This window comes from Sinocyclocheilus grahami, unplaced genomic scaffold (assembly GCF_001515645.1).
Source record: "Sinocyclocheilus grahami isolate Dianchi unplaced genomic scaffold, SAMN03320097.WGS_v1.1 scaffold339.1, whole genome shotgun sequence".
In the NCBI taxonomy this organism is placed as follows: Eukaryota; Metazoa; Chordata; class Actinopteri; order Cypriniformes; family Cyprinidae; genus Sinocyclocheilus; species Sinocyclocheilus grahami.
In genome coordinates, this window is record NW_015505518.1 from 165855 (window position 1) to 181351 (window position 15497).

General features: G+C 36.3%; 1 protein-coding gene across 1 annotated transcript in view; it reads right to left on the reverse strand.

Moving 5' to 3' along the window:
- Window positions 1-10528: 10528 nt before the first annotated feature.
- Window positions 10529-15497, reverse strand: part of ddx39aa (DEAD (Asp-Glu-Ala-Asp) box polypeptide 39Aa) — a 10430-nt gene continuing 5461 nt past the window's right edge. The window contains exons 3-10 of the mRNA XM_016295680.1: window positions 14541-14668; window positions 13125-13401; window positions 12927-13045; window positions 12706-12837; window positions 11986-12095; window positions 11755-11899; window positions 11464-11611; window positions 10529-10773 (exon numbers count right to left, since the gene is read on the reverse strand). Coding sequence (XP_016151166.1) covers window positions 10757-10773; window positions 11464-11611; window positions 11755-11899; window positions 11986-12095; window positions 12706-12837; window positions 12927-13045; window positions 13125-13401; window positions 14541-14668 — 1076 coding nt within the window. The 3' untranslated portion in view covers window positions 10529-10756. The remainder of the gene's footprint in view (window positions 10774-11463; window positions 11612-11754; window positions 11900-11985; window positions 12096-12705; window positions 12838-12926; window positions 13046-13124; window positions 13402-14540; window positions 14669-15497) is intronic.

Below are 15497 nucleotides of genomic sequence, written 5' to 3' on the forward strand. Positions count from 1 at the left end.
ATATATATATATATATATATATATATATATATATATATATATATATATATACTACCAATATCAACGTTTTAGGGTCAGTAATATTTCCTTTCCTTAAAGAAATTTATACTTTACGTTTATGAATTAAATCAATCAAAAGTGACAGATTTTTTTTTTTTACTTTGTTAGATAAGATGTCTATCACAAATGCTGTTCGTTTGAACTAAAAAAGTAGCATGGTTTCTACAAAAAACTAGGCAGATCAAATATTTTCTAAATTGATCATAATTGGTGTTTTTTCCAGAATGGTTCATGTGACAATGAAGACTGGAGTAATGACATCACAGGAATAAAGTTATGTTCTGAAATATATTCAAATAGAAAACTTGTAATAATATTTCACAATATTATAGATTTTGCTTTATTTTTGATCAAATAAATCTAACCTTAAGGGAGCATAAGGGATTCTTTCAAAAACAATAAAAATATTACTGTAGTATATTTGCACCCTGAACATATTCAGATCATTACCTACATCTACATATACCCACTATACCTCAAACACTACAGTACTTTTACTGTTATTTATTCAGCAACTTCATTAAAACTGTTGTAACATATCATCTTATGAGTGGAAATAAATCTCATTATGTAAGACATTATTTTCCTACTCAGTTGAAACACATCTTCCTTACATTTAAAGGAAGAAGGAAGGCAAGATTCCCGATTCTGGAAAAAAAAGGTAATCATTGTACTCGGCTTACACCGAAATGTTGGCAAGTAGTACCTTGTTTCCTATTTTTTCTTATATGAGGTTTTATCAATACCTCATATCAAGTGGGTATTCTACCAAATGCATGGAAAGAAGCTAATATATGCCCAGTCCCAAAGGTTGCCCGACCAAATTAAAAATCTGACTGGAGACCAATTTCCTTAACTTCTTGCATAAAATGTAAGAGAGGTTTGTCTCGAAGAAACTTATGCCAACAGTTCTGAAAGAATGCAACAATCAGTATGCTTATCTGCCTAAACACAGCACAACGAATGCTTTGGTCAAGAATATACATACATGGCTAACGGAGACAGACTCTCAACAACCAACTATGGTCCGTGTGTTATTGGCAGATATGTCAAAAGCATTTGATCGAGTTTGCCATGCAAGGCTTTTTCAGCATTTAACAACACTTAACCTCCACAGTTGTTGGCTTGGTTGTTTAGCTACACAACAGGAAGACGACAAAGGGTGGCTGCAAATGGTAAAAGCAGTGAATGGAAAGTTGTGACATCGGAGGTTCCCCAAGGTAGAGTTGTGTCCCCATGCCTGTTTTTACTTCATATGTCAACCCGCAAAGTCATTTTTGGTGATACACTGGACACAGTTTATGCAGATGATATTGGTATATCACGAGCTGTAAAGTTAAAAGACATAGAAACAGACAAAAATATGGAAATGGAGGCACTTGCTTTGGAAACTTGGGCACAAAATAACAACATGTTCTTAAATGGAAACAAATCTGTCGAAATAAGGATATGTTTTGCAAAAAAATCAATACAACCACCACCACTCATACTGGGAGGACAGGAGGTTCCTGTGGTATTACAGTCAAAATACCTAGGGTATCATCTTGACAGTCAATTAAACGGAAATTATCACATGCCGAGTGTGTAAAAAAGGCATCTCAACGTCTTCACTTTTTGACAGTTTTTGCAAAACATGGAGCTTCTGCTGATGATTTAGTCAGTGCGTATTGCTCCTTGATCAGAACCTGTCTGGAGTATGCAAATGTGCTGTTAGTTGGTTGCACAAAAAAAGCAAGCAGCTTTGCTGGAAAGCATGCAAAAGAGAACACAACGAATCATTGAGAGATTTACCAACACATCAATACATCTACCTGATTTACAAGGTCGGAGAGAGCGAGCCACCATCAAATTAATACAAGAGATGACCCAGAATGATCATCCTCTTCATGATCTTTTTCCACCAACCAGGGGTAGAAAAACTGGTCGGCTTCTTAGGAAGCAAAGCAATTTGACATTATTCAAAGCAAGGACAAAACGTTATGCTTGCTCTACCATCCCATTTGATGTTAGACTGTTCAATGAATGTAATGTGGATGCTTAGGGTTCTTTTTGCAGTTGTACTTGAACGTTTTAAAACTTTTTATGTTTATTTGCGTGTGTTAATAGATGTATATTTTGCTTAAGTATGTGCAAATGTATATCTTTTTTTTTTAGTAGTATTATTGAATTTGTTTTGAAAATTTAGTTTTTATATGTCTCTGGTATCTTTGTATTTTATGTTTTTTCCTTGCGGTTTTATCTCAATGTACTTTCTGCTATAATTCAGTCTCAGTATTGCTAAGCAGAAAAGTAAATAAACTTCAAACTATTTGTCTTCTCTGCATTAACGTCACTAGACCATTAGGAAGCTTTCCAAAATCTGCAATCCAGACAGAAACATGACATGTCTTGTAGGAATCTTGCACTCAAAACCTCAACTTGCATGTCAAGTTTTACAGCTTGCGTAAACCAAGGAACAAACACAAGCCACAAAAATGTAAGCCATGTCGAAAGATTGTATGTTGACAAGTTATCAGAGATCATAGTGTGCCAAGATACCACTGAACCTGATAAAACCACCAACACTAGACCGGCCTCACAGGCCTCCTCATCTGTGTGTACAATCATTGCAGACACGTCCTCTTGCCCTGTAAGGAAGTCTCTGATCACAGCCACTAAGAAATTAACTAGAAAACAAAAGGAGCCTCTCAAAAGACCATCGTAAACAAACACCAAAAACATCTCCAGTGCTGTAAGATACTTAATCTACAAAACTGTCATAGAAAAAATTGCAGAGCTTGAAGCATTTATATGGTATTGATTATAAAACCATCTTAAGATCGTTAATGGGTTAAGATATACTAATTTTTTAGCTTTAATATTACTCTTTACTTCAGTAGTCCACTTAAGACATTCTATTAAGTAAGTAACTTTGCATCAACATGTCAACTAAATAATTTGCAACTACATGTCAACTAACTCTCAGAGTGTTAGATTAGGGTTAGGGTTAGTAAAATTGACACGTACTTGCATTAGGGAACCATCAAAATAAGGTGTTAGCAGATATTAAGCAGACAGTCTACTATATTATTCTAATAACTGATAGTTGACTTGTAGTTGTAATGTTACTTGTAGTTAGTAGAATGCCTAAAGTGGACTATCAAAATAAAATGTTACAGAAGTTTGTAGGATGATTATTACTGAAATCACACTGCTCTGTTTTGGCCCTCTATTGTTAACAATGAGATCACTCATTACAAAAGTCTATTACAATTGTAAGGACAGAAATAGCAAAAACACACGCTTTCACCGCTACAGTCCCATAACATAACTGCATGATATGCACAGAAAGACTCATTGATACATTGCACATCATGCATGACAAAAATGTCTAGATTTCAAAAGCACTACTCCACCAAGGATCAACTGGTTTACATACAGAACCACAGAACCACAAAAGCTTACACAAGTAACATAACAGCACATATAATTTGTCAGACTCTGTTTCTGTCTCTTGTGTTTTGTTCCACACGTGCTCCATGTCCTGGTTTTCCCCCGTGTTCCTCCTATGCCCTTATTTGGTCCTTTCCGTTCCTGTCCTTATTAATATAATTTGTTCCAGGTGTTCCCCGTTTAGTTCCATTTATCCCAGGTGTGTCACATTAGTTTCCTTCTTTGTTTAACCCTGTGTTTCCTAGTGTCTGGCGTGCTGTCTTGAATGTCGATCCCGTCTCCTATACGTGTGTTTCCCTTGATGTCATTAAAGACTGTTGGTTGTGATTCTCCTGCGTTCTCCTCATTCCTCGTTCCTCGCTCCTCACCGTAGGCACACTGTGACAATAATATACATATTTACAATATTCTGTAAACTGTGAAATGTTATTCAACTTTAAATGAGAGCAATACATTTGGTCTCTTTAATTTTATGTATTTCATAACCAAAATCTACATATTAAATTATAATATTTTTTTGGACCATCATTTTCGGCCCAAACTGAGACTCTCTCCAGGGTTGTTAAACCAAAAAGTACATTTACTCCTTTAACTTCTCATTCCTCTGTGAATACTTTTTGTAGATTGGTTGATTACGAAGTGGAGGAATTATTGAATCGAGATAATAATACAGATTAGGAACAATATTAGTAAAAATCTATGATTGGCATTCACAGGAACTCACTTAAAAATTATTCTATCGTTGTTCAAAAAGCAGCTAAAGGAGGGGGTATAGTGATAAAGGATAAATAAATATATAGGATAAAAGTGAAGGAAATGTTGAGTGATAAGAATTGTTGATTAAAAGACAATCAATACAAATTGAAGAAAAGGATTGGTTGGTAACTCTAGACACCTCCTCTTTACATACATCTATCCCTCATAAGGAGGAAGCTATCACTTTTTTCATAAATTCGGATTATTCCTATAAACCTGTCGAATTGATCACTGAGATGATTATGTTTGTTTTGACGAAGAATTACTTTATGTTTGATAATGACTTTTACTCCATCATTTCCAATGGGGAAGTTATGTTGCCAAGCAGTCACTGAAATAAACAAACTACGACAACGTTTGTTTATGAGACAACTCATTGAAACCATCAATCGTTCTGGGAAAAACAAAGTATTTCTTCCTGCTTGCATTTCCTCAACTTTGTATGGGAGAGGTACATTCTTTAACATATCTGAGCAAAAAAATCCTACATCATTTTCCTTGAAATCTAAGGTTTCGCATTGTAAGCAGCTCTGAGTTATCTAAGAAAAGCATGGTGAACTGATCTAGAAAACAGCTTCAAGCTGTTTCAACAGCTTCAAGTGTCCAAGTCAACTTGGGCTGGACAATATTCCAGCTAGATTCTTAAGAGATGCTGCAGATATTATAGCTCCATCTATTACATTTATTGTTAATCTTTCCTTGGAAAATTGTATATTTCCATCTGATATGAAGTTAGCTAAAATTATTCCGTTATTCAAAAAAGGTAACAGATACAATCCTGGAAACCATCGTCCAATCTCCATTCTTAATGTGACCTCAAAATTTTTAGAAAGAATTGTGTATAAACAGATGTATGGGTATTTAAGTAAGAGTAGTTTAATTTATGATTTTCAGTCAGGTTTTAGGAAATCTTATTCAACTGATACTTCTTTACTTTATTTTACAGATTTTATAAGGAGGCAGATTGATGAAGATAAAATGTGTGGTATGGTACTTTTAGATCTCCAGAAAGCGTTTGACACTGTAAAACATTCAATACTTTTAGACAAGTTAAGTGTCATGGGTTTTTCAAGTAAAGTGATAGCCTTGTTGAATTCTTATTTAACTGGGAGAGTTCAGAGAGTAGAAATTGATGGGGTTCTTTCTGAGGAAACTTTTGTTGAAAATGGAGTCCCTCAGGGAAGTGATTTAGGCCCTCTTTTGTATCTATTATATATTAATAACATGCAAGCAGTTTGTAATTGTAGTTTGTTTTTATATGCTGATGATTCTGCTTTATTAATTTCAGATAATGATGTTGGTAGGATACAAAGTGCATTTAGGTAAGGAGCTTTGTAAGGTAAGAGACTGGCTCTCTGAAAACAAACTGATGTTGCATTTAGGTAAAACGGAATCCATATTATTTGGGTCTAAAAATAATTTGAATAAGGTTTCTAAGATGTCTGTTAAGGTGGGGGATTGTTTAATATCAAATATAACTTCTGTTAATTATCTTGGATGTGTCCTTGACAATGATTTAAGTGGTGTAAGTATGGCTATGAAAGTTCTGGGTAAGCTTAATGCTAGGACAAAATGTCTTGCCAGACATGTTAGTTTTCTTGATAAACAGAATATAAAATTACTTGCATCATGTTTAGTGTCATGTCATTTCGAATATGCATGTATTTCTTGGATGTCTGATTTGTCTCGTGGTTGGTTGGATAAGTTACAAAAATCTCAGAATAAATTGATAAGGTTAGTTTCAGGGTTTAATCGTTTTACACATGTGGCGTTTTCCCATTTTAAGTGTCTTGATTAGTTACCTATAGAAAGCAGACTAGAACATATTAAATTAAAAATGATACATAAGATTATCAATAACAGAGCTCCTTCATACTTTAATGTATTTTTTCCTAGGGTAAATGAGCAACATTGTTATAAAACTAGGCAAAGTCTCATGGATATTACATTATGTCGTTTTAAAACTATTTATGGTCATAGGTCTTTTAGATATTCTGGGGCACTTTTGTGGAATAAGTTACCTCTGGACATTAAAGGTATTTCAAATATGATTAGTTTTAGTTTAAAAGCTAAAAGTTGGTTCTTAAGTAGGTTGTTTTGTTGATGAATTTGTATTACATACGTAGTTATTTGTGACTGTACATTTTTGTAAATGTGGAATTTTATTGTAATTTTTGTATTTATAATGCAGTGCCAGTGTACCTGTTACCGGGAGTGAAGATTGTACTTTACATCAAGGACCACAATGGAAATAAGTTTTGTTTTAAACTTTATTGTGTTATCCTTGACGAATAGAGTGTATTCACTAGAGAGCATTTGGATGATCCAGAAGAGGATTGGGAGAATGTCATATGGTCAGATGAAACCAAAATAGAACTTTTTGGTAAAAACTCAACTTGTCGTGTTTGGAGGAGAAAGAATGCTGAGTTGCATCCAAAGAACACCATACCTACTGTGAAGCATGGGGGTGGAAACATCATGCTTTGGGGCTGTTTTTCTGCAAAGGGACCAGGACGACTGATCCGTGTAAACGAAAGAATGAATGGGGCCATGTATCGTGAGATTTTGAGTGAAAACCTCCTTCCATCAGCAAGGGCATTGAAGATGAAACGTGGCTGGGTGACAATGCAGCATGACAATGATCCCAAACACACCGCCCAGGCAACGAAGGAGTGGCTTCGTAAGAACCATTTCAAGGTCCTGGAGTGGCCTAACCAGTCTCCAGATCTCAACCCCATAGAAAATCTTTGGAGGGAGTTGAAAATCCGTGTTGCCCAGCGACAGCCCCAAAACATTACTGCTCTAGAGGAGATCTGCATGGAGGAATGGGCCAAAATACCAGCAACAGTGTGTGAAAACCTTGTGAAGACTTACAGAAAACATTTGACCTCTGTCATTGCCAACAAAAGGGTATATAACAAAGTATTGAGATAAAAGTTTGTTATTGACCAAATACTTATTTAATACTACAAATACTACATTTTGTCTCTCATAGTTGAGGTATACCTATGATGAAAATTACAGGCCTCTCTCATCTTTTTAAGTGGGAGAACTTGCACAATTGGTGGCTGACTAAATACTAATACTGACTTTTAAATACTCTTTTGTACTATGATTATTGTGCATGCCTAAAAGGAAGTTTAGAGTACAGTAAACTTTTTTAATCCATGTAGAGCAGGGGTGTCAAACTCAATTCCTATGCTGCGTCCGAAAGCTCTAAAATGCTGCCTTCGGAGGCAGCATTCCAAGGCAGGAAGGCATCAAGGCATGTCCCAATCCAAATTCTGCTTTACTTCCGGTCTCCGGAGGTACCTTCTTCTGATCGAATTTTGAAGGCAGCATAGATGTATCCTTCACTGCCTTTGATATCCCACAATCCTGTGCGTCCCATTCTGTGATGGTTGGGATAAAAAATAAAGATGGCATCTGAAAGTTGTGTTTGGTGGTCAGTTTGTGTGTAAATGTATATTTCTGACTAACTTTTATACACACCTGATCCAGTTGCACTTTTGATGTTATTTCTAGCGAGAAATAACCAGTATTATAGTAATTAAATATTTGTTAAGTTATCAACAAAACTCGTTCTATTTTGTTGTAGATCATTAAACCATTATGCTGCCTCAGAAGACTGTCTGAAATCAGTTTCACGAGGTGCCTCCTTGCAAAAACGCTGCCTGCAAAGTCATTGCCTGATAAGGCAGAGAGGCAGCAAGTCAACTGCCTAGGCTTTCGGATGCAGCTCTAGTTTTCAAATAAGCCTGACGGACTTGATTAACTGGATCAGGTGTGTATAATTTGGGTTGCATCTAAACTCTGCAGGGTTCCGACCCTTGAGTTTGACACCCCTGATGTAGAGGGAAGAATTGCATGTTGGAGTGGCCTAGTTAACAATAAACAATGCAAAATATACAGAAAGCATACTAATACATCTAATAACATCACCTTGAAAATACTTGTTAACACAGTAAATGAACAAGATCTCTATACTGTTTGTTCTGTAAGAGGGACATGCTGTCTCAAAAAATTTAAGTATACTGTAAAAACCTGAAGAAATCACATGACGAGTGCAGTTTTTTTGTTTTGTTTTTTCCTGTGTTGACCTGTTTGCTTTTGAAACATGCATTTAGGGCGGCACATGACGTTGTTTATTAGTCATTATCCTTTAGTTCTTTGTCACAGCCATCAACCGTGTTACTTACTATTACTGGTCAGAAGTAGGGGGTTTTAGAGGGAAATACATATTTTAATGGAGGATGTAATTTGGCAAAAACTGGATATGCTTGTGACTGAAAATGATTCAGCAATATTTTAACGGCATATTAAAACGGCATATTTTAAATGTACAATTTAGCACAGATGAACTAAAACATATTTTATTTTGGCCTCAGAGCTAATAGACATGAGCTGCTAAACAACCACTTCAATTTTATTTATTTGTTATCTGGCACTTTATTTCTGGACATTAGTTTTTACCTGTCCTGACCCTTGAATACTACGTTTGTTGCTTTCATGCACAGGGGGATCACAGTGCATTTTTATGGTATGTACTTTACTACTGGTGGATACAGAAAAATCTCACATACATCTCTAAAAGCCAGTAAAGGTCCTCCGATAGAGCGCAACAAATGTCTAGCATTGAGAAATGTTCTTCTCAGTGTTTTAAATTCTAACACAAATACTCATCACTCAATACTGATGGCATATCGTTTATCCCACTAAAACATGCCTTATTTCAAGGGGGTTCTATTATTTTGCTATTAGCCTATCTTTGCTGCCCCTGCTTTTGTCAAGCGTTGACAGACTGGTTAAAAGAGGCATTTCTCTCTCATTTTAGGTTTAAATAGTATGAAAATGAAAAGCATATGTTTTGATGCAAAACAGTTTTCGCTATATATAGGGTTTTTATACAACAAATATTTCTGAATATACACCACTTGAATATACTTTGTATATAGTAGGCCTACTGATATATTATTTTCATGCCCCTTGCATCAGATTTTGGCCTCTAGGTAGAATGACATTGCAAGGGCTATATGAAGTGTGCACCTAATAAGCTAAAATATGACTCTACCATTCATAATATTGTTTTCTCTGGTGAAAAAGCCATCTGAATCAGGAGAGAAACATGCACAAATCTAGCACCGTTGGCAGGCAAATACTGACCAAAACATTTTTAAATATGTCTGTGGATTTTCATGTGAGAACATGGACTTTCCACTGGTGGAAGCATTATTATGAATTATGTCCTTGTATTTTGGATATTTTATTATACTTGTGTTTTAAAGTGAAAATAATAATGGCTTCGTTTCTTACAAACACACAGCTTCTCACTTCACAAGATGTTAACAGATGGACCGTAGCTGTTTGGACTCTTTCTGACGGCACCCATTCACTGCAGAGGATCCATTGGTGAGCAAGTAATGTAATGCTAGATTTCTTAAAAACTGTTCCAATTAAGAAACAAACTCATCTACAACTTGGCCAATGAGTACATTTTCAGCAAATTTACATTTTTGGGTTACCCATTCCTTTAAAATATGCACAACTCCCATTTGATAACATTGCAGCGAGTATTGAATGAATGGTTTTTGTTAAGCGAAGTGAATCTCAACAGATTCCATCCTCAAGGAGTAGAGAGCAGAGAACACTAGGTAGGGACCCTGCCAATCGGAACACAGCCTATCCCGCTTTCTTTAAAAGCAGGGCAGAATGGGCAATTGGCGCCATCTAGTGATGAGCATATAAAGTCTTTGAAAGATAGAAAATAGTCCCCGTTAAATATTTTTGAATTCTTAGGTACATGGTTTTGCCATTTTCAAATATATTGATATTTTTCACAGCTAGATTGGCACATTTTTGGTGTGAGAAAAGGAGGTTTACAGAAAAAAAAAAATAATAATAATTGGACAAACCATGTTAAACTATACTCACAGAATTGATACAACTACAAAACTAAAAGTGTGAAACGAAAGCAAGCTTTAAAGTAGTTGACCAATAGAGTGCGCCAGACAATAAATAAACATTTGACAGGTTTATAAATTCAGTATGTAAAATCTATATCTCTAAATCTATTGATTATCTAAACTTCTAGGCAGGTTGGATTAGATTTTATCATTTTTTTTGTTCTTTTCTTAAAATTATGACAGTCCACACAAAGGTAGCAGTCTGTACGTTAAACTGGAATAGAAGAAATCATTTTATCACTGAAAAATGACACCACCTATAAATCACTTCAAAAATACTGTAGAATAAGTAAGCACAGATAACTTATGTAGTATAAAACGTTTTTAATTCTCAAACCAACAAACAACCACAATTAACAGAAGTATAAAAGTATTCCCCACCGATCCCCTGGAACAATAAAATAAAGTACACAAATGGAGAAGAGGCTTTTTGGGCATGACCATATGAAAATAAAACTGGGTGGTTCTCTCTTCCCGCGGTCACAGAAACGACACAGATAGGGAGAGCTGGACAACAGCCACCACAACTTCTTCACACATCTAGCTCATCTGGACTGCTCAACTAGAGAAAAAGAAAGAGAGAGAAACATTAGGAGGGAAGCTGCAATTATACATTTATAGTATAAAAAAATTTTTTTTATCAAACCTGAGTCTTCCTAAACTAGGGATGAGTCTCAGTATCAGGCATACAAAAACAAACATTTTTGTGCACTAAAGTGCAAGTCTCCTGAAGCAATTCAACAGCATTTAAATGCTGATGTGTTGCATCCGTCTGGATAAAACTCTCTCTCCAACATGTTTCAATGTTTCCATTACTATGCATAATTTGTATATAAAGTGTTTTTTGTTCAAGATTACTGTATTTGAGGATGACTGTAGTTCATTATTATTATTATATAGAACAATCTTGAATTTAAGATTGACACTGACAGTCTTGTGACACAGCAATTTGTAGTCAATTTTTTTAATTAAGATTTTAACATATGCAGTTAAGTCTACTCACATTCACTTTTACATTTCAGATTTTGATTCGTTTAGATTTCAGATTTTCACTGGAATTACAGTTAAGTTTCATGTGCATATAAAATATTTTAGTCAATTTTTTGTTTCCTTTTTATTTCTAATGAAGCAATGTGTGGTAAAAAAAAAGTACAGGATTGCTATCTGCATCAGCAGATACTCCCTTATCTTCAACTTAAAAGGATCAACATAGAATTTCAATGCATATTTCTTGTGCTGATAAATTTCTTACTGTAGGTGGAGATGTCGATTTCCTCAGGCAACTCAGCGACATTGACTTCAAAACGGTCCTGCACATCATTCAGGATCTTTGCATCCGTCTCATCTGATACAAAGGTGACGGCCAATCCTTTTGTGCCAAACCTACCAGCACGAGCAACCTGAAAGGAAGGAAGAAAACAGAGTTTAACAATCTTAAGTTGTGCATTTTTCCGACCCTAGCCCTAGTTTGAATTTTGGGGTTGGGTAGTTACTATTACATCTCTCAGTCTGATAAATGCCACAGCACATCATGCATAAATACCCTGTGTAAGTACGTGTCTGAATCTTCAGGCATGTCATAGTTGAAAACGATATTAACACGCTCAATATCCATCCCACGACCAAACAGATTAGTAGCCACCAGGATCCGCCGTTGAAAATCTTTAAACTGTTGATACCGGGACAATCTGCGTGAAAGAGAAGGAGAAACGTCTTCAGCATTTGTATTTCTTCCCAAACCATTCCAAGATCACTGGATCAACAAATGTCTCACCTTTCTTCCTGAGCCATTCCCCTGTGGATCGCAATGGCAGGAAAATTCTGTTCAACCAGCAGCTGAGAGAGAGCCACGCATCGCGGAACTGACTTGACAAATATCACCACCTATAAATAATCCAAACAAACCGTTGAGTTGACAAGTGGTCACATTCAAGGTCAGTGACTGTGAAAATGTGCTGAAATGACAATTACCTGGTTGAACTCAAGAACGTCAAGCAGGTCAAACAGTTTGCGGTTCTTTTCGCTGTCCTTCAGTTTGACGTAGTATTGCTGAAGACCATGCAGGGTAAGCTTAGTCTCGTCATCAACAAACACCTCCATCGGCTGAGAGAAAAAAAGAGACTTTACAATTCAGAATACCATTCACAGTTTTTGAGTGAAGTGGGTACATAAAATGACACAAAGAATGACTCACATCTTGCATGAATTTGCGACAGACCGGTCTGATCTCTTTGCTTAACGTGGCACTGAACATCATGCACTGCTTCTCATGAGGAGTCAGTCTGAAGATATCCTGGACATCCCGTCTCATATCTAATATGCAATCACACACAATTAGACCTCTGGTGAATGGAAAAACATCCAGCTCCATGCATATCAAAATGAAACCCACCCAGCTGCTCCAGCATCTTGTCACATTCATCCAACACAAAATGTTTGACAGTGGTCACATTCAAGGTCAATGACTGTGAAAATGTGCTGAAATTACAATTACCTGGTTGAACTCAAGAACGTCAAGCAGGTCAAACAGTTTGCGGTTCTTTTCGCTGTCCTTCAGTTTGACGTAGTATTGCTGAAGACCATGCAGGGTAAGCTTAGTCTCGTCATCAACAAACACCTCCATCGGCTGAGAGAAAAGAAGAGACTTTACAATTCAGAATACCATTCACAGTTTGAGTGAAGTGGGTACATAAAATGACACAAAGAATGACTCACATCTTGCATGAATTTGCGACAGACTGGTCTGATCTCTTTGCTTAACGTGGCACTGAACATCATGCACTGCTTCTCATGAGGAGTCAGTCTGAAGATATCCTGGACATCCCGTCTCATATCTAATATGCAATCACACACAATTAGACCTCTGGTGAATGGAAAAACATCCAGCTCCATGCATATCAAAATGAAACCCACCCAGCTGCTCCAGCATCTTGTCACATTCATCCAACACAAAATGTTTGACATTTTTGAGGTTCAAGGTCTTGTTGCGAATGAGGGCAAGGATCCTCCCTGGTGTTCCCACCACAATGTGCGGGCAGTTCTTTTTCAGCACTTCCTCATCCTTCTTTATGGACAACCCACCGAAGAAGACCGCACACTTAACGTTGGACATGTACTTGGAGAAGCGCTCATACTCTTTACTGATCTGGAAGGCCAGTTCACGTGTGTGGCACATAACCAACACAGAAACCTGTAGAGAAGAAAATGACAAAATGGGTGAAACTGTGTGTTGACTTAACATCCATAACTACCTCAAGAGTTAATACTAGTCTCTATCCAAAGTAAAAGTCTGCACCAGACACGAAACCACTGTAATTTGGACTTAATAGTCTATTGCTGGTTATTCAAGTTCCTGCAAGTGTGAAGATTTAATGCTGAACTTAACCATTTTCTGAGATCTGTGTCAAGAAGTGTTTGAAACAACATTAGAACAGCCTAAACCGTTTTAGGTTTTACTGGTCGAATGTTTAATTAAGAGGAATTAAGAGACTTTCAAAAACCTTATGTTCAGCCAGGCTGCATTTAAAACAACTATTTTCTAATTCAATTCAAGTTTAATTAAGAGGAATTAAGAGACTTTCAAAAATCTTATGTTCAGCCAGGCTGCATTTAAAACAACTATTTTCTAATTCAATATATTTTAAAATGTAATTTATTCCTGTCATGACTGAATTTGCAGCATCATTACTCCAGTCTTTAGTGTCACATAATCTTTCAGAAATCATTCTGATATGCCGATTTGATGCTCAAGTAACATTTCTTATCAATGATGAATGAGTTGTTGAAGCTTAACATTTTTGTGGAAACGATTATACACTATCATTCAAGCGTTTGGGTTATGAATATACTATTTGGATTATATATTTTCTAAAAAAAAGAAATTAACACTTTTATTCAGCAGAGCATGGACACATTGAGTAGCATTCCTGAAAACAATATTCAGCAGCAAAAACCATAAGAAAACTATAATCATAATTAATAATGATAACCAATAATAACTATTACCAATAAAAACTAAGCACCAAATCAGCCTAATGGGATGATTTCTGAAGGATCATGCAACACTGAAGACAGGAATAAATCACACATTTTAAAAATATATATCGACTCTTATATTGTAATAATTTTTCACAATTACTTTCTGTAATTGTACTGTACATGCTTGTAATTTACTGTAATTACATCAAAACCTTTGATCGTTATTGTACAAGCTAACAAAGCTCATGCCAACATGCCCCAGCATTCCTTGACTATTATATATGTTGACTTATATAGGAAGGTAAACCATAATGCTTTGTGTTTGCAAGATCTAGTTCAATGAATACACACCTGCCCGTCCACTGGCTCGATCTGTTGGAGTGTGGCAAGCACAAACACGGCGGTTTTTCCCATACCAGACTTTGCCTGGCACAGGATGTCCATACCCAGGATGGCTTGTGGAATGCACTCATGCTGGACTAAGGAAAGATGAAAAAAAATTAAATACTAATACATTTTACTACTAAAATAAAATGTTAATCACGACAATACAATGAATCCAAGACAGCATGAAGTGATTTTCCATCTGGATCAATATGTATGTTTGCTCTTTAATACGGATTGAAATTTAAAAGAACATGGGTGGCCACTAGATACTTGAATGATCAGAATTAATTTAATTGAGTCTCAGTACCAGAAGGGATTGTAGGTGGGGGGAGTGAATAACCAGTGCTCTCTTCCACCCTCAATACCACAACTGAGGTGAGACCCTTGAGCAAGGCACCAATCCCCCGTCTGCTCCCCAGGCACCACAGCAGCGTGTTCCGGGTGTGTGTTCACTAGGGGTGGGCATCTTTAATCACCTCACGATCCGATTCAAGAATGATTCTTGATCTACTTAATGATTTTTCTTCATCTTTACTGTTGTTTTTTACTATGACATCATAGACAGCGGGAGATCTATTTAAGCTGCATTCACGCATGGTTCTCTTTTGAAATCTAAGTAGTAATGTGGTTTGTCCTGTCCATTTAATCCCTTAAAGGTTTAGTTCACCCAAAAATGAAAATTGTCATTAATTACTCACCCTCGTGTCGTTCCAAACCCATAAGACCTCTGTTCATCTACGGAACACAAATTAAGATATATTTGATGCAATCTGACAGCTCTCTGACCCACACTAGACAGCAAGGGTACTACCACGATCAACGTCCAGAAACGTAGCAAGGAGATCTGTAAAATAATCCATGTGACATCAGAGGTTCAACCGTAATATTACGAAGCTACGAGAATACTTTGTGTGCAAAAGA